This window comes from Canis aureus, chromosome 13 (genome assembly GCF_053574225.1).
Source record: "Canis aureus isolate CA01 chromosome 13, VMU_Caureus_v.1.0, whole genome shotgun sequence".
NCBI lineage: Eukaryota > Metazoa > Chordata > Mammalia > Carnivora > Canidae > Canis > Canis aureus.
The window spans coordinates 33247283-33273979 of NC_135623.1; the positions used below are offsets into that span (position 1 = coordinate 33247283).

The 26697-nt window shown below is 32.9% G+C and overlaps 1 protein-coding gene across 25 annotated transcripts in view; it reads left to right on the forward strand.

Moving 5' to 3' along the window:
* Positions 1-26697, forward strand: part of LRRIQ1 (leucine rich repeats and IQ motif containing 1) — a 215338-nt gene that overhangs the window by 14796 nt on the left and 173845 nt on the right. For all 25 annotated transcript variants that reach the window (XR_013350624.1, XR_013350623.1, XR_013350625.1 and 22 more), the window contains 4 exons: positions 3066-3140; positions 4428-6047; positions 12702-12854; positions 14857-15007. Coding sequence is in view for 18 of the 25 variants with exons in the window: in XM_077845682.1 (XP_077701808.1) it covers positions 3066-3140; positions 4428-6047; positions 12702-12854; positions 14857-15007 (1999 nt within the window). In the remaining 7 variants the exon portion in view is untranslated. The remainder of the gene's footprint in view (positions 1-3065; positions 3141-4427; positions 6048-12701; positions 12855-14856; positions 15008-26697) is intronic.

Here is a 26697-nt window from a genome sequence, read left to right on the forward strand (position 1 = left end):
TACATATTACCCACATTTACTAATTTTGAGTGTTGCATATAGAGAACATTGACATGTGATCACAGAGGCAGTCTAATGTATTCTCACTGTCCATGTTGAGTACATTTCATTTCCTGATTATATATATAAGCAATATACATTAGACCTAGTTTGCCTGTGGCTTTTTCTAGTAGTGTGAACTATAGATCATTAGCTTTCCTTTTGTTATATTTTCCTTTCCACAGACCAGATTAAGTGGTTATTTCCAAAAGTCAGAAGCTTTACTCTAGACTGGCTTTAATATAATATAGGTTATTGTAGTAGTGCCATCTTATGTTTAAATGCATCATTGCTATTGATTAGTAGTGGTGTTTTCAGGCTAAGAAAACATCTGACTTTTAAATTCTGTTTACCTAAACTACCATTTTTAATTGCTTTAAAACAAACAAACAAAAACATGGACTACCTCAATGACAAAGCATTCAGCTATGTGCTTAGATGACAAAAGAGATCTAACACCTGGGCCCCACCTTCAAAGAATTCTTAGTTTCTGAACTAAGTAATTTGTGCTTTATCATAAAATTATAGTTTAAAATACTTTAATGAAATCTTAAATGTATGCTTTGTCATGCCTTGGGGCTTAAAACATTACCAATGGGATCATGCCATAATTTTATAAAGATGGATTGTAAATTTGTAATTTACTTACTTTTAATAGTTCTTTTCTGTGTCCTTTGTTAGCTTCCTGTTCCATTCTCCCAAATAGTTATTGTAAATTTCTTTCCTAAAGAGTTCTACCTAACTTCTCCCTCCTCATTATTGGCAAGTGATCACATAACATTTTTGCATCAATTGCGAACTTCTTCTTAATCCTCTATCTAGTTTGCACCAACCTCTGTATTCACTTTGCTTTTTTTTCTTATCCTTGTTCCACACTCAGTAGGAAAGGTTTCTTCTGCTAAAGGTTGGCTTTCCCCATTCTGCTCCATATTCTATTATTTTTCAGTTTACCCCTACTTTTTTGATTGTTTTAGTTTGTATGCTGAAACACTCCTGTCAACTTCCTCTTGTTGTTTATAAGCAAATTCAGTTTTCCCATCCTAGAAACAAAACAAAAGAAAAATCATTGAGATTACCTTTGTTCAAAGTCTTACTTTAGCTGCTTCTTAGCTCTACTTATCATAGGCCTCCTAAAGGGTAATTTTTGCTACATTATGTCTTCATCTCTCGTTGAATCCCAAACCTACTAGGTATATATCACCACCATTTGACTAAATGAAACTTCTCTTGACAAAAATAACCAGTGATTTATAAGTTTCCATACTCACATATTCTTTTTCAGTTTTTATAGTGTCCTCTGTAGCATTTTATGCCAATAAGAATTTGATTGTTAACCATTTCTCTTTTCCTTGACTTCTCTGTGAATACACCACCTTGATTCTCTGCTTCTATGTTTGGCAGTTCCTCCTTTATATCCATTCTAGCCTTCTCTGTCTCTGTCTCTCTCTCTTCTTAAATATGGTACTATTAAGGATTTCTTTCTTTGTCCTTTTTTCTTCATATACTTTCTCGATAATAGTTACAACCATAGCTGTTCAGAAACAAATATATATTTATAACAAAAAATGAACTACATAACTCTCCTATAAGTTCTTGACACTCAGAAATTAATGTGTCTAGAACTGAGGGCATTGTCTTTCTAAATTGTGCTTCTCCTTTGGTACTTGTTATTTTGATGAGCTACACTAGAAAGGTAGAAAGATAAAGACCATCTTCAGCTCTTCCCTCTAATAGTTATATTATCCATCTTCTCATACACTCACCTGTTTACTGTTATTCTGTAGTTCAGCATGTCCTAGCTTGGCTTACTCACTAAAGTCTCTAGTTGATCTCTCTACTTTTGGTCTTGTATTCCACAAACTCACTCACCATAGTGCTGTCAGAAGGACTTATTTCTCTGCTTAATTCTCATCCTATAAGATTATGTCCAGGGGATCCCTGGGTGGCTCAGCGGTTTAGCGCCTGCCTTCGGCCCAGGGCGCGATCCTGGAGTCCCGGGATCGAGTCCCACGTCGGGCTCCCTGCGTGGAGCCTGCTTCTCTGCTTGTGCTTGTGTCTCTGCTTGTGTCTGCTTGTGTCTCTGCTTCTCTCTATATATATCTTTCATGAATAAATAAATAAAATCTTTTAAAAAAAAGATTATATCCAAAGAAATATTCCCATTTCCTTTATTTCAGACAGTTGGCTATTTGTAGCAGTTTCAGATTGACGTTGTCTTTGTATCTGTCCTCAGGCCACTCTATCTACAGAAAGCCCTCCTTGATTCTTACATGGGCTTGTCTAATACCTACCTCATTGATCTCTTTAGGACTCCTTGGCTTTCTGTCTTTAACTCTAATGTATGCATTTAATTTTCCTAAAAACAGAGCTACAATCATTTTCCTAGTTGAAAACATTTAATAAATGCCTTCAATACAATCTTCTATGTGCAGCTTTTCATGATCTTCTAGTTATAGTACCTTTTCTACTGTGATCCTTGATAGTCTTCTCTTGTGATAAATTTACCCTGCTAAATTTGAGGTAATATGCAAACTTGCAATAGAGTTCCCATATGAAAGGTAAAATTTTAGAGGAAAGGATCTTGTTTATTCTGCAGATCCTTAGCAAAATAGATACTAATCAAGAAAATCATTATCCACTGAAATGTTGGATTATGTGAGTTAAATTGGGATGGCGTGGAAAGAAAAATTGTAATGCAAAACTCATCTCGCAAATATTATTTGTAATTTTTGCATTGCCAACAGCATATCTAGCCAATGCATTTTATTATGTGAATAAACATTCTCAAATAACATTCCCAGGTTGCAAACATCTTTATGTGCTCAAAATGGGAACACTAGATATCATTTATGTGATACTTTATATTGAGATTAAAGTTGTTATCCCAGTACTAAAAACAGAGAATCATTGGGTGAGTTATTAACTTTAAATATGTTTTTACAAATATAAGTTGTAAGAATTGAATATAAAGAACATAATGTTATTTGATATTTGAATATAATAACTTAATATTACCATATGTTCAGCAAGAACAGGAGAAGATGAATGATGAACTCAATAAAGAAGAGAAAATATGGAAAGAGAAATTTAAACAACATGAGGTATCTATTTCTTGTTCTTGATCATTACAATAATCATTCTTTTTTGAAATAAATTATTATACTTGAAATGGACATTTTTTAAAAGATTTTATTTATTCATGAGAGACAGAGAACGGCAAAGACAGGCAGAGGGAGAAACAGGCTACCTGTGTGGAGCCTGATGCAGGACTTGATCCCAGGACCTCAGGATTATAACCTGAGCCAAAGGCAGATGCTCAACCATTGAGCCACCCAGGTGCCCCTGAAATGGACATTTTAAAATAATATTGCCTACCTTATATAGGATTTAATTTATTAAAGCTTTAAAAATTATAATCAGAAATTCTCTTTGAAATACAATGTCCTAAAATTAAAATAAACTGGTTTAGTGAGTGAATATGCTTATATAAAATTATAATTCTACAGTTTTTTAAGGTTTTCCTCAAATACTTGCTGAATTTTATTTTATTTTTTCTTGCTGAATTTTATTGATCTGTTTACTTTTATTTTAGGACTCTAGTGATAATGATTTTTTTCTCACCTAACTCCAAATGATCTAATTTAATGCAATATATGCTTATCAGCTCTCTTAATAGTTGAGAAAGGATAAAATGTGTGACTAAGCTAGTTCTTCATATTGCTCATATGTATGTTTTACCTTGCCTTCATGGTATCATAAATGTCACCAAGTCTATTGCTTTTGCAGTCTCTGTGCTGGCTCTGGGAGTCTCCTTTATCAGACCTCCTATCTCAGAAAGTTTGAAGTCCTTTTCTCCTACACAAATTTTGGCTTGTGGTTTCTCTTGCTTTTTTTCTATCTTCAAGGAATTCCTCAATTTACATCTGAGTGGCTTACTATAGCTATAATATTAGAATATCAACTTATTAACATGATCAAAACTCTCAAATATTTTAAAAGATTAATATACTTTAAAAGAAATAGCTTTACTTCTTTGAAGTGAATTTTATAGTAGCTTCATCTTGATTCAATTTTATTACTTGTTTGTAGCCTATATTTTAGATGTAATTGTAATAATATCTTTATGCTGACTATTTATCTTACTTTAGGAGTTTGTTTATTTTAGTATATTTTTTATTGGAGTTCAATTTGCCAACATATAGCATAACACCCAGTGCTCATCCCGTCAAGTGCCCCCCTCAGTGTCCGTCACCCAGTCATCCCCACCTTCCTCCCAACTCCCTTTCCACTACCCCTTGTTCGTTTCCCAATTAGGAGTCTCTCATGTTCTTTCTCCCTCATTGATATTTCCTACTCATTTCCTCTCCTTTCCCCTTTATTTACTTTAGGAATTTATTAAAAACTTGCATTTACAAATGGAAGAAGAAAGAACAAGATTTAAAGATCTACAAGAAAAAGAAAAAATGCGCTTATTAAAACTGCAGCATAATGCAGCTGTAACAATCCAAGCTAAATATAAAGCATTTTTGGCCTTCCAAAAATATGCTCCCCTCATAAAAGAACGAATAGAAAGTAAGAAAAGGAAAGCACAAGAGTGGAAAGAAAAGGAAGCAAAAATACGACAGATGGAAGAGGAAAAACGAAAAAGATTGGAGGAGGAACAAAAGATAGAAGAAGAGATAAAAAAGCAGAAGCAGGAGGAGAGGAGGAGGAGAGAAAAAGAATATGAAGAAAAAAAGAACATCATGAGAAGAGAAAAAGAGCAACTGCTAAACAAAGAAATATTAAGATTAAGAGAAGATGCAAGCAAACAGGCAATAATAAGTAGAGCATTAAAGAAAGGTGAATATAATATCAAAAGTTTAACTGTTGAAGATACATCAAAGAATAAAGATGATATTGCCAAAATGGTAGAGGATGAAAAGTCAAAGAAGTGGGAAGATGTTTGCCTCCGGCTACTTGAAAAATCAGATAAAAGAGAAGATGTAGGTAGGCAGCTTGTATTAAAAGAATCAATACAAATGCAGTCAAAAGATTCTACTACAAACCAGGCAATTTTGGTAGAAATTGAAGTAAAAAATGAGAACTTGGCAAAACAACAATGCTCCGAAAAAATTGTCAAGGAAGAAAGAAAATGTGAAAATATAGACAAAAAAACTGAATTGGAAAACCCAGATCTAAAAGAAAATGTGAAAGAACGGTTTCAGCTGCAGGAATTAAAGTCTCAAGCACAAAAAGGGGCAAATGTGAAACCTGCCATAAATGAGAATATGAGACAAGACACCCACATAGTAATATTAGGATATAATCAAGAAATTAACAAGGTGAAAAACATTGAAGCACAAAAAATAATCAAAGATAGTCAACAGAGTAAGATACAAAAAGAAAAAGAAGAGATATCAGAAGAGAATGGAACGTTATATGAAGAGAATAATATTCCAGTGATTTCAATGAAGCAACAATCACTAAAATTAGAAAATCCTGAAATTATAGGAGAAAAGGTAATACAAGAAAAAGAAATTGACTTAAAATCCAAAGAAACTGAGAAGAACCCAAAAGGCAATACTCTGAATAGTGCTGTGATTTTTAACAGTAGTGATTCCATGATAAATATAGAAGGCAAAATAAACGAGCAAGATTATATTTTAGATAGAAATGCTCTTTGTGAAGACATGGGTAGTTGTAATGCAAAAAACTCCTTAGTTTTTAAAGGAATAAACTCTCTTAAGTCTCAACCTAAAGAAACCTCCAAAGAATGTGATGAAAATAAAGGTGAATGTGAAAGTATTGTGACCTCTTCTTTACCAAAGCCAACACTTCTATCTTCTATTGAAGAAAAGAGGCTAGCTTGGATAAAATCATTTAAACCTTGGTTTGAAATTTTCAAACAAAATCAACAAAAGAAAATTGTTAAAATGAAGAGACCTGTAAAATGCCCAGTCAACATGATGCCTCCTTTGAATACACTAGAAATTCTTCGATGTGGCCCTTGGAATACTCTACAGCAGGTACTTTATAACTTTATAATATTTTTTCATATTTAATTACAATTGGTTCTCTAAAATATAACTAAAAATATCAGTAGGGGGCACCTGGGTGTCTCAGTCCCTTTAGTGCCTGCCTTCGACTCAGGTCATGAACCCAGGGTCCGCATCTGGCTCCCTTCTCAGTGGTACCTGCTTCTCCCTCTGTCCCGCCCCCTGCTCGTGCTCTCTCTCTCTCTCTCTCTCAAGTAAATAAAATCTTTAAAAAATTATTCTTTCATAAAAAATATCAGTAGAAAAAATATCAGTAGAGGACATATTTTGTATCCAGGAATTTTGGGTCTTAATTGCTGAAATTGCTGATGAATTATTGCCCCATTTGAGAGGGGATGTATTTAAAAGATCTCCTTGATTAAAATTATTCAAGGTATTTTCTCCCTCAGTGTAGCACTACAAAAAGCTTTGATTTATATCTTGAAGCCATGTTCAAGGGTCCTGTAGCCATTATTAAGCTTCTAAGAGTGGAGACATCTGGGAATTTAGTGTTGAATTAGAGTAGGAAATTCCTAAATTGACATTCAGTTAATTTGCTATAGTCTTGGGCACAATACCACCTACTGGCACCTTTTGGAATGTAATGGATTTCTCTGTACCTGACAAGGGCTGTGAAAGAAGGGCTTACCATAGAAGACTCTAGAATTTCTATGTGGAAACATAGTTAGTCATGTGCTATATAAACACAGTGCATATAGGCCTGAAATATGAAATAATAATCACCAACTGCTATGAATTGTTTATGTTTATAAAGCCTATATTTTCAACTAAAATTAAGATAGAAACTAACGGGCGCTGGGTGGCTCAGCCTGTTAAGTGTCTGTCTTGGGTTCAGGTCATGATCTCAGTGTCCTAGGATTGAACCTCCAGTTAACTAGGCTCCCTGTTTGTCCCTCTCCCTTCGCCCCTCCCCCGACTCATGCCCTCTCATTCTCTCTCTCAAATAAAATCTTAATAAAAAAGAAACTAATACATGTGTAGAAGAACAGGAGAGAATATCTCAAGTAGCATGATACTAGAAAGGACTTAAATGATTAAAATACATGTATCTGGCTAGGTCCTGAAACTGAAATGTATTCAATAGAATTTATTTAGTTTTTTGATACAGACAGATGCCTAGGAAAAGAAACATTCATGTTAATATATGTGGATTTTTAAATGTATTCACTCAGCAAATATTTATCTGTCCAATATGATTGATCAATATTTGTTGTTGGACTAAAGAGACAGAAAGAAACCTCAGTCCTTGACATTATGGAGCTGACTTTGATATACAAAAGGCTTTTTTTTTAAAGATTTTATTTATTTATTAATGAGAGACAGAGAGAGAGAGAGCGAGAGAGAGGCAGAGACACAGGCAGAGGGAGAAGCAGGCTCCATGCAGGGAGCCCGATGTGGGACTTGATCCCAGGTCTCCAGGATCAGACCCTGGGCTGAAGGTGGCACTAAACTGCTGAGCCACTGGGGCTGCTGCCCACAAAGTGGCTTTAAACCAATAAATGTACTGATAAATACATTACTACAGATTTTGATAATTGCTGTAAATAAAATTTCAGGGTGTGCTCTAAAAGGATAATAAGATAGTGGGCTTTAAAAAGATCTTGGGGTGTGAAAAAGCAGTCTAAGGAACAAGAACTACTTTGAAGTTCCTCTCTCTCTCTCTCTCTCTCTCTCTCTTTTTAAGGATTTTATTTATTTATTAATGAGAGACACAGAGAAAGAGGCAGAGACACAGGCAGAGGGAGAAGCAGGCTCCTTCCAGTGAGCCTGATGTGGGACTCGATCCCAGGATTCCGGGATCACAACCTGAGCCAAAGGCAGACACTCAACCACTGAGCTACCCAGGCATCCCTGAATTTCCTTTCTTTCCTAGACAACGTATTTTTCATATCCATCAGATCTGTAGAAGTACATAGAGAGTCTCTCGTTAGCTCTTCTATTAATATTTTCTTTGGCTAGGTTATCTCTGGAATCATTCATTTTTCTACTTCCTTAAGATGTTGGTGCAGCCTTTCTGAATTGATAACTTTAGCTACTTTTATTTTGGGTAATTTTTCTTATGTATATCTGTTTGAGTTAGGAACGAGTGACAACTTCATGCCTATCATGTACTTATTTCTAAAGTAAACTGAAAGTAGAAAAATTGCAGTGTCTTCTCTTTCATCTGCTCTGTTCAATGAGAAGAGCACCAAGGAAGTTAAGATGTGTGCACCTGTCTCCTTGGTGTTTCTTCTCCTATCCACTATGTTCCTTTTGTGAAACTCTTGTCAATATATATAAAGTAAGGATTACTCCTTTTGCTTCTTAGAGCAGGTCCTCTGAAACTGTATTGTGCATACAGATCACCTGAGAATTTGTTAAAATGCTAATTCTGATTCATTGGGTCTGGTAACCAGTCTCGATGTTCTGCTTTTTTTTTTTTTTTTTTAAGATTTTACTTCTTTATATGAGAAAGGAGAGAGAGAATGAGAATGAGCAGAGAGAAGCAGACTTTCTGCTTATTGCAGATCTGATGCAGGACTCCATGCAGAGCTCCATCCCAGGACCCTGAGATCATGACCTGAGCTGAAGGCAATTGCTTCACCAGCTGAGCCACCCAGGCACACCGATGTTCTGCCTTTTTGCAGGGCCCCTAGACAATGCTGGTGGTGCCCAGCCATGGATTAATAGGATTAGAAATGTAAAGGACATTGTAATTCTCTTGACCACTGCTCAAGCAACAATTTCAAATATTTAATTTTTCTTTGAAGCATCAAGTATACAGTATAAAGTTGAAAAATATTTATGAATGTGCCTCTAAATGCAGAAGTGTTATAAATGCCCTCTTGTAATGACTCTGGGAGGTGGTTTATGCTGGTGTCTTTATTCGCTACTGCTACTAACCTATGAATCTCTTCTTTGATTTTCTAATCTCTTAGCTTCATATCTTGATCTTGATCTTGATCTTGATCACCCACTTGCTATCTTTGGAAAGCCTTTCTAGAGAAGACCTTTAGAAGATAAAAGTTTACTCCTCTAGAATTTCACCCAGTGATGAATTCATTTTGCTTATATTAATCTCTCACTTTCAGCCTTCAGCACATGAAATCGGGCCTGCCTATTTTCTATACTTCTTTACATATTGTTAGGCAATAGCAGTTTTCATGACTTGACTGTGAGGTAGATGAGTGGGAGGATGGATAAATAGATGAATAAGTAAGTCCAACTGAATGTTAATCTTATGTCCATATTACTGCTAGCTACACAGTTTAGATATAATGTATTAAAAAAGGAAATTAATGTAAAATTATTCGAATAGAATTCAATAAAGTGCTAACAAGCCCTATATCAAGTAAGATCAGGGTCCTGATTTTATTTCCGCCATTTACTGGCTGTATGACCTTGGGTGCGGTGCGTGACCTTTCTGAGCCTTCTTTAAACTGGGAAGAGTAGTATCTCCTGGATAGGATTGTTGTGTTTTAAAATAACATGTATGAAGAATATAGTCTAGGGCTCCTACTATATATAATAGTTATTGTCAAACTTGGACCTGAAGCAAAGATTATTGATAACTAACATATAGGTTTTTTTCTAGTTTTAGTGTTCTAATTCATTTCTATATTTGGTATCTTACTACTAATGATAATGTACTTTAATCATAAAAACAAGTACTAAACTAAAAGGATTTTTTATATGGCTTTATAACATGGCATGAACATTTTAGCTGTTGATGAACTTTTAGATGGAATGTCATGTCCCTTATACAAAGCTAACTGTAATAAACTGGTGTTGTAATGGTACATGAGCTACCAGAAGTTAAATTCTGCTTCATTTAATCCAGTAATCATATCTCAGATTCAGTCTCTTTGCACCTGATTTTTAAAATGATATTATTTATTCAGATTAAAGAGATTTAAGTTTTTATCACTGAACAGTTGTTCTGCAAAAAGCAAAACCAAGAAGAGTCACTGCTTTCACTATTTCTGTAATTACAGTCTACCATAAGTAGACGTGTTGAATTCTAGAATAATTGAAAGTGAAATCTCTACAATTATATACCTATTTTAGGTCATTTTATGTATCAGGATCTGTCAAGAATTTAGGGGAATGTAGAAAATTGATTTGTTATCTTTTATTAAAATATAATGAGTGAGTCATAAGTTCTGTAGGTAGAACAATTCATTTTCAAGTTATGAGAGCCTGAAAATATTAGTTTTTGAAATATCTTTATATTACTCTTTATTAAGGAAAGAAATCATGAATGCTATATTTTTTTGCCACAGCAAAAAATATTTCATTCATTTATTTCTGAAATACTCAGTGAACAGCTGCTATGCTCTAGTTACTCTTTTTCAGGCTGACCATGCAGTGATGAACACCTATGAGTACTAATTCTATATTGACCTTAATATTTGGAATATAAAGCAGTTTTATTTATATGATTATTGCCATACATGTATCAATAATGATTAATATTAAAATTTATTTTGATCTCATATATTTGGAAAAACCTAGGGTAGGATAAATAATAAATTACCATATCATAAGGAAATTTTAAAAATAATCCATAAAAGGGAGGAGGAAATATTATGAAATGCCTCATATTCAAAAGTAGATATCATCAATGAGGTATCACTCCTATATTATAATTATTTTTTTAAGATTTTATTTATTTATTCATGAGAGATAGAGAGAGAGAGGCAGAGACACAGGCAGAGGGAGAAGCAGGCTCCATTCAGGGAGCCCGACGCGGGACTCGATCCCAGGTCTCCAGGATCACGCCCTGGGCTGAAGGCGGTGCTAAACCACTGAGCCACCCAGGCTGCCCCCCTATTTTGTAATTAAACTAAACTAGAGAAATTACCACATCATAAAAACTAGAGCCTAACAGTTTACGTAGGTGATTGTAAGCAGCATATGATTACATCAGGCAGGATAACATAAATTAGAAGGCAGAGGAATATTTCTTACTATAAAGCTGCAGTTGTGGAGTTTTTTATTTTTAAGTGCTTAGTTCTAAATAGTGTGTTCACTTTTTAGTATACAGCTAGCTTCCCAGTTACAGAATTTATAAGTTCTCTTTGTGGACAAATAAAATGGGTAAGACACAGTGGTTTTCTCGACACAAATGGATGAATATTTTTCTTTCTGAAAAACCATAAAATATAAATTTGTTTCAATGAATAACTGAGAAATTCCTGACTTAATTATGAAATGAGAAACTTATTCACCTGAAGTTTGAAAAATATTATTAGTTTTGCTACTTAAAGCAACGAGTGGACTTAATCCCTTCTTTATATCTTCATGAACATATGGTCTTCCCATTCACTTACATAAATATGTAAATTTAAAACTTTTGGTTTCATTTAATGCACAGGAAATGTACCATACAAAGAGGAGTTACTGTACTTAAAACTCTCATACTTTTTCTAGCTTTTTCTGAAGCAATAATGCTTTCAATTTCAATAGAACATTTTTTAAATTTCTGTTTTCAGGATGATATATACTATTTCTATAAAGCTAATAATATTAAACTTGTTTTTTCAGTACATGAGAAACCTGGCCTTAGGATTTTTGATATGACAATATGAAAGTATTCTTACTATAAAATGATTTAACATATATAGTCATTTCAGTGCATGGACTCAATTATACTGAAGAACCAACATACTATATTTATTTTTCTGTCATTTTTTTTATGCGAGAGCTCTTGGGTTTAATAAGTAGAGTACTTTCAGTAATCCTGAAAATATTCCTGTTGTCCGACATATTCTTGTGCACTGTAAATGTAGTCCTTAGTATACATACCATAAAGTTGAGTACATTCTTTGATACTGAATTTTCTTTAGTTAAAAAACTAAAACCAAAATGATAGAATAATTCTTTAAGGAAAAAGCTTTGTAAAGTATTAAGAAATTAATACTTAAGAGATTATTAAGAAATCTCATAAATGTGTGGTCTTCAAAATGTTTGAAAATACAGAAAAAAAATATCGTTCACACTATGTTGTATCATAGATTCTATTGCCCTGTAATATAGTGTATATTACACTATTCAACAGTAAGGAATAATTCATAACTTTATGATTCAGCAGACATGTAATAGCTATTTTTATTACATGGTTTAATTATTATTGCATGGTCATATTTATTACAGATTCTATAACTTCTCAAACTTTGTTTGTGGAAGATAGTTGAGCCATTCTAGTTGAAGCATGGCAGGTTGGACCCAAAATCTATCCCCTGATCTATTGTGGCAGTACCCCTAGGAGATACTGTCAAATATAGATCTTAAACATCTATGTAGTACAGTCTTGAAAATAGTGCCAAAATAATTCACTCAGAAAGTGAATTTAGTGAAAAATCAGGGAGTGAACTAATAGATGATATTATTATTGCTTTTATGCATATGACTTTTGAACTTGAATTGGTCATGGATGATTACAATATTTTTCCTTTTTATGTGAGGACAAAGGAGGCCCAGATAGCTTAATTGAAAGTGCATTGTTAACAAATGAGATTTTCAATACATATCATTAGTTTTTTTGAGGAGTGTTTAAAAGCAATTTTGCAAGGCTAATATAATATAGTTTATATTTATTATTGTTAGATAATGTTATGTACTCCAATTTTCTGAATATTCTAGGTTACAACAGTTACATTTCAAGATTTGCCAGGTTGTAGTCTCTCCACACTAGCAGAGTGTCCAAATCTTCAGTTTCTGTCTCTTCAACGCTGTGGATTAATTTCTTTGCACAGCCTGAGTAACTGTAAAAAACTGAAGCACATTGATGCCCAGGTATGTCCTCTGTTCTCATTATTTATCCTATTATAAAATAGAAAATAGATTTATGTTTATATTTCAGCAATGACAATTTTGAAGAAATATTTACTATAATAACTTGTAACTCAGGTTCTGATATCTAAAGATATTAAGGGTCAAAGAAAATTTGTGAAAACTATCGAGGAAAGATAATTAGGAAAATCACTTATCTGTATTTGCAGATGATATAGCTATTGTGCTTTTTTACTTTTTGCTGTATGACAAATGACATTACTTAGTAAATTAAAACAACTACTATTTTATTTGCTCATGGTTCTGTGGGCTGGCCGTGAACTGAGGCCAGGCTTGTCTGGGTGTTCTGCTTCATGTTTTGTTGACGGGGTCTCTTGTGTAATTTGAAGCAGGGGCTAGAATGTCCAAAATGCCTTTCTTATTTGTCTGGTGCCTTGGGAATTTGGGATTTCAATCTCTCTTTCTCTCCGTGTGTGTGTGTGTGTGTGTGTGTGTGTGTGTGTGTGTGTCTTCCATTTGGGGGCTTCTCTAGAGTGGCCCAATCCCAAGAGTGAGCATTCTAAAAAGATAAGCTCCAGTATGCAAGTGTTTATTAAGCATTTGCTGACACCATGCTAGCTATTATTCATTCTATTGGCCAAGCCTGAATTTCTATGGGAGGGGACTGAGCAGATGTGTGAATATTGGGTTGTGAGGTTTATTGGGTCCTATCCAAGTAACAATCTACCATAGTCCACCCCCTGGCCCCTAGAAGTCACATCCTTCCCACATTCAAAATACATTCATGTCCCAGAGATCCCAGAGTTTCATCATCTTGTGGCATCAAGCTTAGACTTAACGTGCCAAGTTTTCTCATCTAAATCAGATCCAAGTAGAGATGATCTGCTCAGATAGAGTTCTTTCAACCCACAGATCTGTGAGATAAAATGAAAAGTTACCTCCTCTCTTCCTGTCCCCCCCCACACACACTGATATATAGTGGTGAGATAGGCTTGATTAATTACAATAGCTATTCTCATTCGAAATGAAAGAAAACAAGAAGCCCATAGCATCCCTATTCCATAGCTGAGCACATATCATCATTTCCTTAATAAGGGTTCAGTTCTGCTCCATGAAAATGGTTTTCTATGACTCTTGGTTCTGCCCACTGGGGTTTTGACATTCTCAAGGCATACTTCTTTTTTCCATAAGCAGTGCTATTTGCAGCTGAGAATTTTTCTGAGCCTGTTTCTTTCCCATAGAAGATGGAGTGGGGTGGGAGTGGGGGGCTAAAAGCTTCTTTTCACTTGACTTATATTCTTTTCAGTTCACACAGTCAGTGTTTCCATGAGCATGATTTTCTTTTAAAACTTTGTGCATTTCTTATGCTTCTCAGTAGGTTCCTTCCATTAGACAAAGGCTATACTTATAAATATTTTTGAGAGCAAATCTGTGGGACTACACACTTAAGATTCTTAAAAGCCCATTTATTTTTCTCAGGTCTTAAAAAATAAAATAGCTGTTATATCCTAGACACACGATCTTGACACTGAAACCAATATTATGTATTGCAAAGATGTGTATGTGTAGGACAAGTGTAAACCTATTCATGAGATAACATATCTAATCCCCAGTATTGGTGTTCTTTGGAGAGGAAGGGAGCAAAAGGGACTGAGGAGGGGAAGTAGGATTTCAGCTTTTTCAGCGTTTTTTCTTTAACAGTTTTAAAAGAACTATGACCTCATGTTCAGTTTTGTTCATTTAGATTGTTTGAAATATTTTGTAACATGATCCTCTGTATTTTCTGTATTCAAAAGATTAAGAAATATTAAATCAGTTGGTTATTTATTAGGTTACTTAATATTTTTCATCTAGATAGTATAACACTCTGCCTTTTTGTCTTAAAAGTTAGACATCGGGTTATTTACTTGGAGATCATATTTATCCTTCCTCTTTTTTGTAAGCTTTCATGTTCCATTAATAAGCCATTGAAATAAAGCTACTTAACATTTGTTTTTTGTTTTAGGAAAACCGTATTGAGACTATCAGTTGTGAAAATTTGGAAAATCTCTGTGTTGTTCTTCTTAATAAAAATCAACTGACTTCTTTTCATGGTTTCGATGGCTGCACTAATATCCAAAATCTTGAACTCTCACATAATAAAATCACTCGAATTGGTAAGAACAAGGGAATTTGAATATATTGACATTTATTTTTCATTATTACATCTTGTTTCATTTATTCCTTTTCAAAAATATACTGCCATTACTAATTTGCTTATTTTATTTATGCCATGCTTATTTAAGCTTTTATCCAAATGCATGAAGGAAATGGGATTATTTTTAATATATAAAGGAAATATGCTTCTACCACTGGCAAATGGCCAGTTATCAGTGGCTTCTTAAATTAGTATAATCATTTACCTATTCCTTTTTTTCTAACCAGTAGTGATTTGAGCTCTACTGGGGAATATAATACCCTGGTTTGATGCCATCATATTTTTATGGATCCTAGACTTTCTGTACTTAGCAGCTGTCATAACTGTTTCCTAAAAATCCCTGTCATTACTCCTTTCCTTGCCTATGTACACTGCTTGTATTAACCTTTCCTTTTTTAGATAAAGCAACCACCACATGAAAGAAAGAATTCATCGGTTTGAATCTCCTTAATGTTTTCCATCTCTCCATTTGTACATCTATATCCCTATTTATCTATATCTGTTTCTACCCTCATCTTTATAATCCATATAATTCAGCAGTGAAAAAGTCTTTTCTTATTTAGGGCCATTCCTTTCATTTTCTAGAAACATAATTGTCAGTTTTGTGACTATTTTTATACTGATATTTTATTCTATCATTTATAAGCTGTCTTATGTCAAACACTTTCTACTTCTATTGTCCCATCTCTCTTACTCTTTGCTGTCAAATTTTGTGAAAGTGTTCTGTTCATGCTTTCACGTTTTACTATCCAATTTTCCTTTTCTTCCTCCTGAAACTCCAACTTACTTTTATATTGTTAGTAGTGTGATAATTCTAAAATGAAAATTTCATATTTTTTACTACCTGGCTTAAAGCTCTCTGTTATTTTTTATTTACACTTGTGAGATTCTCAAGGGACTTGATAGGGGCTTAAATAAATGGCTAATGAATAATCAAGGATTGCTTAAAAAACTAGATAAAAATCAGGAACTAGATAAAAATCTTACTCTGGTACAATACTAATAGTTTAAATCTTTGGATCCCAAAAGGCACTATCCGTTCCACCTCCTACATCCTCAAATCATTAGGAAATAAGGTCTAGAGTGAAATTTCAGGTAGTGGGATGGGAGGAAATGCAGTAGTGGAAGTAAGTTCATTTTTCCCATTTGATTAAATTTTATTTTTGGTATGTAAAACAGATATATGTTTCAAAACCGAACTGCATTGAAAAGGGCATTACTCAAAGAGATTGATCTTTCATCCATGCCCTTATCACTTTGTTCTCTGATATACTTTTCTTTTCTTTTTTTAAAAGATTTCTTTATTTATTGATGAGAAGCACATAGAGAGGCAGAGACATAGGCAGAGGGAGAAGTGGGCTTCATGCAGGAAGCCCAATGTGGGACTCGATCCTGGGACTCCAGGATCACGCTCTGAGCCAAAGGCAGACGCTCAACCGCTGAGCCACCAGGCGCCCCTATTTTATTTTTTCTTCTATTTAAATTTGAATAGCTGACATATACTACATCATTCATTTTAGATGTAGTGTTCAATGATTTATCAGTTGCATATAACACCCAGTGCTCAACACATCACATGCCCTCCTCAATCTGATGTACTTTTTATTTTTATTTTTTAAAGATTTTATTTACTTATTCATGAGAGACAGAGAGAGAGAGAGAGACAGGAAGAGACACAGGCAGAGGGAAGAGCAGGCTCCGTGCAGGGAGCCCGACGCGGGACTCGATCCCAGGACTCCAGGACCACACTCTGGGCCGAAGGTGGCGCTAAACCGCTGAGCCACTGGGGCTGCCTTACTTTTATATATATAGATGTTTTTGTATATATGCATACGTAACATCTATATGTGTATATAATAATATGTGTATCCCCTATGTGTATGCATGTACATAGAAATAAACACATATATACTAGTATATATGTATATATACTAATCCTTTCAAAAAATATAGAATATTTTAAGTACTGTCCTTTATCTTGCTTTTTTTTCACTTAACATGTTATGGAGTTCAGAGAATTCGTTTCCCATGGTTTCATAGTCTTCAGTTTTGTGGATGGACCAGGTTTTATTCCACTGGTTCCTGGTTGATGGACATTGGGTGGTTCCCAGTCTTCCACATTTGCTGTAATAACTACTCTGATACTTACATTTTCCATACTTTATCAGTTATATCTTTAGATTAATTTTCTGCAATATGTATTGCCAGCACGAAGGACATCTGTAATTTAGGAAGATAGTGCCAGGAACATTTTATGGGCAACATTTTTCACTCCTACCACTAATACACGTTAATCCTAGTTTCCTCCACTTATCTTTTCTTGTTTTGTTCTTTTCTATTTCTGAGTTAAATATTTTAATTCAGTTATTTTTTATTCCTTCTCACTATTGTTGACATGAATACTTAAGTCTATGAATTTTTCTGCGAGCACTGCTTGTATTTCTGTATTTTTGTCAGTTCTACAATTTTATGACATATTTTGCCTTGTAGCTAAGATTTAAAATTTATGTATGGTAAGACCATTTTGTGTTGTTGTTCTTATTGTTTTTAGTTTATTGCATTATAATGAGAGAATTACCTGTGTGCCATTTCTGCTTTTGGCAACTTATTGTGATTTTCTAATATATGGTCAATTTTCAGGAATGTTTCATGTGTACTTGAAAAGAGGTCATTGTGTTTTTAATTGGAATATAGAGTTTTTATTTTTATCTTTATGACCTACCTTAGGGATCATTTGTTTTAGATCTATATTTACTTGACCTACCATAGACTTGACCTGAGCTAGTACAAATTTATTTATTATTAATCAGCCTATTTCTTTTTGTATATCCTTTTGTTTCCATTTTTGAATGTTGCTCCATGCTGTTTTGTAGATATTCTTAGCTGTGTTATCTTTATTGTGAATTTTAGCCTTGAAATGTATGGTTCTTTGTCTCTTTACCATTCTGAGACTAAATCCTACCTTGTCTGCCAGCATTTTCTTTTTGTTTATATTTGCCTATATAGTCATTTAAAAAAATGACACTTTAGAAACACTTGGTTTTAGGCGTATACTTGTATACAGCATAGACTTGGGTTTTATTATTTGATCCAATTTTAAATGTTTTTGTTTCATATAGAACATGGCCATTTGTATTTGTAATTCAACTTTCATTCTTGCTGTTAGTACTGTCATCCCACTTGGGATGATGCTTTCACTTTCTGGAAAGAGGCCTTGTTGATAATACATGGGTTCTTCTATCACTGGAGCATCTCCATTTATTACTTACCCATCCAGTTTGTGTAGGATTCCCTCTGTACCAGTAGCCTGGATTGTGTTGGTCATGGATAGTTATTACCCTATTTAGAAAAAATTCAACTTGTAATTTCTTCATCTCTTATTTACACTGGAAGGATAGATTGGAGTATTTTTATTTATTTGTTGCTCATTATGAATTTCTAAAGGAGATATGAGGAGAGTTGGATCAAGGCAGTTACTGTCATCTCTGATCTTTTTTTAATATGGGAAAAATAGTTGTTTACACAAAGCAAGCTTTTACAGACATTTCAAGGCACACTTTTGAAAATATAATGTATAATATTCTTTAATGTGTTTATTTGCCTGTGCTGCTTGCTTTTGGGACTACTCATATTTTCTCCCATATGGAAATAGTGATACTTTTGATACAATTTTTTATCTTAAAATTTTAGTTTAAAAAACACAGAAATAATTTTGTTGTTGGAATGAAGGCAAGTGCATTGATAATGTATGTTGCTATATTGGCATACACTGAGGCAAGCTTTAAAAAAAAGAAAAAGGCTGTTTGTAAGAAGAAATGCTTTAACTCCCATTCACTTCATTTTCATTGCCAGCAGGGCTGTATGGGATTTCTTGTAACCAGTGGATTTCCTGGGATAGGATATCTGCAAGATTTATGTGGAAACTGCCATAGTATTAATTGATGTGCTTGAGGTATCTTTATGTAGTACAGAGCAAACAAGGTAAAAGACATCTTTGCTGTCTGTTGGGTACAATGAAAACACTGTATTTATTGAGTGTGAGAAGAGTATACATGAAAAAGTAGATTTTCTGAAGACCGTTTGGAGTCTGTTTTTCATCTTCAGGAACTACTTACAGAGATTCTGGTTGAGCTTAGGGGAAAGCATAGATTTTGTCTTTCAATGATGTATTGATGCTAAGAACTCTTATGAAGGGGCACAAAGATATATTTGTGTTTATAAGTTAATAGGTTACTATTCCATGCTACAATATTTCTTAAGGAGGTGAAATAAAATTGGAAGCCATACCACGTATTATATGTTTGTAGTTTCAAGTTAAATTTGTTCCTAATTCTTATTAAGCTGTAGTTATTACAGTAGTTAAATGTGTAATGTTAGCTTTAATTACTTTTTTATTAGAAAACATTAATGTGCATTTTTCTTTGAATTTCATTACGTGTAAGTGAATGAGAATAAGAACTGTATCAATCTGTTTAAGGCAATTCATTTGAAATTATTTATGCTAAGTGTTTTCCATTCTAATGTAACTGCTTATAGAAATAGAAACAATGTAAAGTATACTTTTTAAAAATAACAACTTAAAATGTAATTCTATAAATTGAAAGTTATAAAGTTAATAACGTATTTTTGTTATTGCCATTAATGTTTAAACATATTGTGAGCTGTGGCTAGTGTAAAGACTACCATATAATATTTTAATGTTATTTTCTATAATTTGTTCTATTTGGGTAGCAAGTTTTTGATTATAGAATACTTTGATTTGATCTGGAGCTATTCTTGAATATTTTGAATGTCAAAATAATTGTTTAAATTTATTAAGCTCACTTTAATTGACAATTTTAAATATGGATTTATTTTAATCAGACAACAGATTTTATTATACTTTTTATTAATCTAAAATGTTTTGTTTTGTTTTTTCCCCTGGAAGTTGATTTTTTTTTTTCCTGTACTATCTTTTGTAACTCGATTTAATTTTGGTGATTTCCAGTTTAACTTTTAAGGTTATGATATCATTATGATATTTCATGCTTTTTTTGCTTGAAATTTCCCATAAATAAGCCTCAGGTAAAATTGGTAAAACATTTTGTTTTCCAGAAGTAATATGGAAAAACATTCCTTGAATAGATGTTGAATATCTGTGGGAAATTTTTCATATTTTGAGGTTGTATTTTTGACTTAGTTTTTAAATGAATAGCCAAAGCAAATGAAAAATAGGTGATTTATAATTTATAATCTAGTTTTCTTTGTTTCTTCCATTTTTATGTTGGACTTCATTGATTTTTCTAAGGGAAATATTCTGAAAATAAATTAATTTGAAAAAATTCATGCCATATGACAAAATTGTTTTATAAATTTTAGTTACAGAAAAAAATGCAACTTAATATAATAAATATAGTAATAGATAACTTCTTTAAACATTTTTATGTGCTGTATACATTTAACTCATTTACTTTCTATATAAATGCTAGGAGTTAGTTACTGTTAATTTTTACCCTCCTCAGGTAATAGTTGAGGCACAGAAAGGTTAATATATTATCTGAGATCACACAGTTACTAAATGATAAAGTCAGGATTTGAAACTCAGCAGTCTATCCATAGTATCTAATTTTTTAATTGCCTCATTCCACTTCCTCTCTAATAAATATCTATTTAACATTTAAGATTATTAGTATTTTATTAGAGTATATTAATACTATGTTGAGAATGTAATGATTTTAAGATTTATTGATTAATACATTTCTTAATGAGCAAATTTGTTGAGCACCTTCTATGTGTAAGCACTTTCCTAGGCACTAGAACATGGTACTAGAATATTGCTGAGGATGCAGCAATAAGCAAAACAAAGGAGTATCCTGACTTTCACCAAGATTATCTAGATTATTACACAGAAATAAAATGAAATAAATTGTATTTCATTTATTGAATATTGAGTAAAAATGAAAATAAGTATGATGTTAATGTGTAAGAGCAAATAATTATTTTTGTTTTCTCATTTTTGAAGCTTCTATCTCTGCTGTGTGAAGAAAACTTTAATCTGGAAAAACATGTTTCTTCAATGCCAGGAATTAATTTGTTAATAAATAAATTTCAAGTGATACATTCCTAGGAAATATCATTGTAAATAGAAGTAGACTTCTATTTTCTACTTCTCTAGAAGTAGAGTCTTTTTTTCTCCTGATGCTTTATTTTCAGATAATACTGCTTTCTGGAAAAGTGACACTAATATTATAAGTATGAAAGATATTGAAATAATGCCACATTTTCATATTAGCTTGATTACTGTCTTAGCTTCTAGGAGAAATGTTCCTGGTTAATTCTTGTTGCTCAATGTTGTCTTTGCAACATTAGAAAAAAATAATGAAGTAATGTAAAATAAAGCTCTGGATTATTTTCCTTGTAGAAATGCTTTTCACTATTGTATACTTGGTGAATTTCTTGTATTCCACTAGGTGGTGCTGGTTTACTCTTTAGTTTTGATATGCAACAATGCCCAGTACAAAGCTAAAAGGGATTTTACAAATCTGCTAACTTAGGCTTCTTAAGTTTACGGATGAAAAAATAGACCCACGTAATTTTCATCAAACTCCTACCAGAGGTGGGGCTAGAATCCAATTCTTCTCATTCCTGTTTCCACACAATATGTATGATCTGAAGAACTTTTGCATTGAAATTAAAAATCTTGAGTGCAACTCAGCATATTTGTATGTAATTGTCAAACATAGCAATCATTGAGCAGCTAAAGGAAGTAGACGTTTACCAAACACTTATTTAGTGAAAACCTCCAGCCTAATTTAACATCTTTAGTTTTGCTGTTCCTTATAGAAGAAATTTTCCCCCCCTGTGGCAGGAATGTTTTATTAGACCATTAGCTCATTTCTGTGGGAGGAATTCTTTGAAATAGATATTTGTAGCAAGTATAGCCAAATGCTAATTTTGCCATGGGCAAGGGCTCTTTGATGGATAAACACACTTGGCTTCAGTTCTATTTTGTGGGATGTTGGAAACTTTTAAAGAGTTAATAAAAAATATATTGAAGCAGTGGACTCAAGAATATTTAAGTGATACTTTATATTTGTTATATTTACATCATTTGCAAGAAACTCTTAAATATTTTTGTGGCTACTGTTTTGTTTTGTTTGGGATGGAGAGTGGACGAAACAGAAATGTTGACTGGGAGAGAATCATTTTCTTTGAATTGTTGAGAAAGTAATGGTATTCTAAGGTAAGACTTGCTCTAAGTTTATTTCGCTGTTACTATCCTTCATTTGATAGTAAAGAATTTGTAATATTAAAAGACGAAGGGTGGCAACTTCTCTAACTTCCTTCCATCTAGATTCCCTCTTTTGAGCCAAATGCATTGCCTGGATCAAATTACCTGCTTAATCAATTGTATATAGGGTTTCAAAAGTGTGTATTAATATCCTATTTCTTCTTCAACGTTTAGCTCAAACAATCTCTTTGAAGCCTGATTTGGTCACAACAGTTGAGAGTTTTTAAACTACTTTTCATTGAGGATAATTGTTAAGAAACAATAGTAGTTATCATTTTTAGTGCCCAATATGTGACAGTGTTGTACAAGCTACTTTAAAAGATTGTTTTAAATCCTCCCAGTAACACAAAAACACCTTCACTCCACAAATAAAGGAACAAAGGCCCAGAGAAGTTAAGCAACTTGTTTATATTCACACAGCCAGTTTTGAAATGGGCCTGAAATTCATGGACTGCCTGCCTCAGAGTCTATTCATTTTTTATGATGCTGTACTGCCTGCAATCAACATGCTCTACTGACCGTGTTATTAGCATAGTCATAGAGAAAAGGCTATATACATGATTCCCATGATGATTGCAGGTTGTAGATCTTTGTTCTTAGAGCCTATTTTTTTATTTTAACTGTTCTTGAGGCCATGATATTTGTTTTATATAAATTTATCATTATTATACATTTCTTTTAAATTGACCAATTTTATCACCTTTAGATGTCCCTTTTCATCTGTAGTAAAGCTTTCTCCCTTTGTCTCTGTGTCTGATATACCAAACTAGCTTTCTTTTAGACACAGGAGGCTTTTATGCTTGTAAAAATTACTGGGTACCCGCCTCAAACAGCTTTCATTTATGCAGGTTATATCTATCAGTGTTTACTATAAAGAAAAAAAATGAGAAGATTTTTGTTTTTATTTATCAATTCATTCAGAGCTTAGGATAATAAAGCTTTTCTATTAATAGTTTTATAAATAATAAATGTAGTTTTTAACCAAAAGTTATGGTGAGAAGAGGGTTATTGTTACACATATTTGCAAATCTCTTTAATGTCTAGCTTAACACAAGACAGATGGATTTCCGTATTTCCTTCTGCATTCAATTTGCTACAATATCACACCTCATGTAGCCTCTGGAAAACTGCATTATAAGCTCTTGCGCAAATGAGAGTGAATAAGGCAAATAACATTTTAGAATTATTATGAAATAGTTTTGACTCCGTGGAACCTTTAAAAGTGTCTGTAGGAGGTTGGTCACTGGACCACACTTTGAGAATCATTGGTTTAGTGTGTACATAAGATATCTTTTTCTATCCTCTTACTTACAATATTTCTACATATTCTATTTTTGGTATGTCTCTTTTATGTCATGTGAAACTGTGTTGCTTCTGTTATTGTTTGCTTCTGTTATCTAGGCTGCCTGACAAATTTTAGCTTTGTTTCTAGCCTTTGGTCTCTAATAACTAATTAATTAATAAGTGCAATTATTAATATATGAGTTTAAATCTACTGTATTACTATTTGATTCTATTTGTTTTACCTGTTCTGTTTTTTCTCTTTTCTTGCCTCTTTCTGGTATAGTTGAGGTTTTAAACTATTTCATTTTCCCTTTCTCTTACCAGTTATATATTATTTTACTCTTCTTTTGGTTTGCTATAGATACAGCATGCCTTCTTGATTTACCAAATCTAAATTTATTTGGTACTTTTTCAAAGCAGTTCTAGAGTCTTAGAAAATTTAAACTTAATTTACTCCCAACTTAATATGCTATTATTGTCATGAATTTTAGTGTGTGTGTGTGTGTATGTGTGTGTGTGTGTATTTGGAATAGCTTAAGACAGTATTATTTTATAATATAGATATCATTTAGATTCACACACTTTTTAAAACTTTCCTTTGTGTGTGTATGTGTGTTTTAATATTTTCTTTTTTTTTAAATTTTTTTTATTTATTTATGATAGTCACACACAGAGAGAGAGAGAGAGAGAGAGAGAGGCAGAGACACAGGCAGAAGGAGAAGCAGGCTCCATGCACCAGGAGCCCAACGTGGGATTCGATCCCGGGTCTCCAGGATCGCGCCCTGGGCCAAAGGCAGGCGCCAAACTGCTGTGCCACCCAGGGATCCCTAATATTTTATTTTTTGAGATAAAATTGATATATGTTTGTTTCAGGGATACGACATAATTTGATTTTTGTATACATACACTAAAAGTGATCACAATAGTACATCTAGTTATCATTCATTATTATACAATTGGCCTCCTTTACCCAATTTGCCCTCCCACCTCCTTTCTCTCTGATAACCATTTAACTGTTCTCTGCATGTATGAGTTGTGTTTTGGTTTGTTTGTTTAGTTTTTTTTTGATCCCACATATGAGAGAGATCATATGGCATTTATCTTTTTCTGACTTATTCCATTTAACATAATGCCCTTGAGATCCATCCATGTTGTCACAAATGGCAAGGTTTCATTCCTTTTTGTGGCTGCATAATATTCCATTATACATCTAAATACCATGATTATTTTATCCATTGTCTCATCAGCGGGCACTTAGGTTGTATCCATATCTTTGCTATTGTAAATAATGCTGTAATGAATGAACATGGAGGTACATATATCTTTTCAAGTCAGTGGGTTTTTTTCTTTAAATAAATTATCCTGAAGTGTAATTGCTAGATCACAAGGTTGCTCTATTTTTAATTTTTTGAAGAACCTCCATACTGTTTTCCATAGTGGCTGTGCCAGTTTACATTCCCACCAACTGTGTGAGAGGGTTCTCTTCTCTCCACATCCTTGCCAACACTTGTTATTTTTTGTCTTTCTGATAATAGTTATTTTAACAGATGTGAAGTGATATACTCTTGTGATTTTGAGTTGTATCCCCCTGATGGTTAATGGTTAATGATGTTGAGCATCTTTTCATATGCCTGTTGGCCATCTGATGTATTCTTTGGAAAAATGTCTATTCAGATCTTTTGCCCCTTATTTAATCAGATTGGATTTTTGCTAATGAGTTGTATGATAGTGTGTGATAGTCTCCAATTTTGTTTTTTCTTGAAATTGATAGTGTGTGATAGTCTCCAATTTTGTTTTTTTCTTGAAATTGCATTCTGGGTCATTTGTGGATCCATACAAATTTTAGAATTATTTGTCATATTTCTGTGAAAAATGCCTTTGGAATTTTTAAGGGATTGCATTGGATATGTGGATTGATCTGGACATGGACATTCTAAGTACAGAATATTTTTCCATTTATTTGTGCCTTCATCAATTCCTTTTATTAGTGTCCTGTAGTTTTTAATATATAGATCTTTCACCTCCTTGATTAAATTTATTCTTTGGTATTTTATTTTATTTTTTAATGTAAGTATAAATGGGATTATTTTCTTAATTTTTCTTTCTGATATTTCATTGTTAGTATATAGAAATGCCACATATTTCTATATATTGATTTTGTATCCTGCTAACTTTACTCATTTATTTGTTAGTTCTAACAGTTTGGTAGAGTCATTAGGGTTCTCTCTATGATACTGTGTTCTGCAAATGGTGGTAGTTTTATTTCCTTTTCCAGTTTGGATGTCTTTTACTTTATTTTCTTGTATAATTGCTGTGTCTTTTCAGATTGCTTTCTGCCATTTAAATAATCACTACTATAATAATGATAATATTGTTTTGTAATTTATTCACTTCATGATATAGTTAGCATTTTTACATTATAATTTTTAAAAAGTTGTAGTTGAATTGACCAAGTAAGAGATATTTGAGCAGAGATTCTGTCTATATTATTTTTCTATTTCCATGTGGACACAACATAACACAGGGCCAAAACTAGTAGAATGAGTCTCTGATGAATTTATATTACAAGTCAAGCTATTTTTGAAAAAATAGATTTTTGATATTTTTAGTAGAAATGAGAATATAAATGACTTATATATGTTAATATATAGGATACTCTATGCCTCTTATTTCAAAAAATTACAAAATTTTTTTTCACTATGCCACTATTAGGAAAATAAAACTATAATAAACATAATTCACATCTACATAGAAATCCAAAAATCTTTGAGGAATAACTAATATCAAAAGGTGAACAAAATGTCCTTCTATACAGAGGAGGCATTTATATGAAAGGATAAAGTAATCAAAATAGAAATCACTTGAAGTGAACATGGTAACTCTTCAGCCAATCATGCTTACTTTTCCTAAATAAATAAGTGTACTTGGGGTAAAGTTTAATTTAAAAAAGTTTAGGTAATTAATTAAGCAAAGTTTATTTAAGCACTAGAAAAAGTTTAATAATACCTGTCATTATTATAGTACACATAAAGAGATGAGCTCTAGACATGTAATTTATATTAATATTAAAGAAACAGTTAACATTGTAGTGCTGC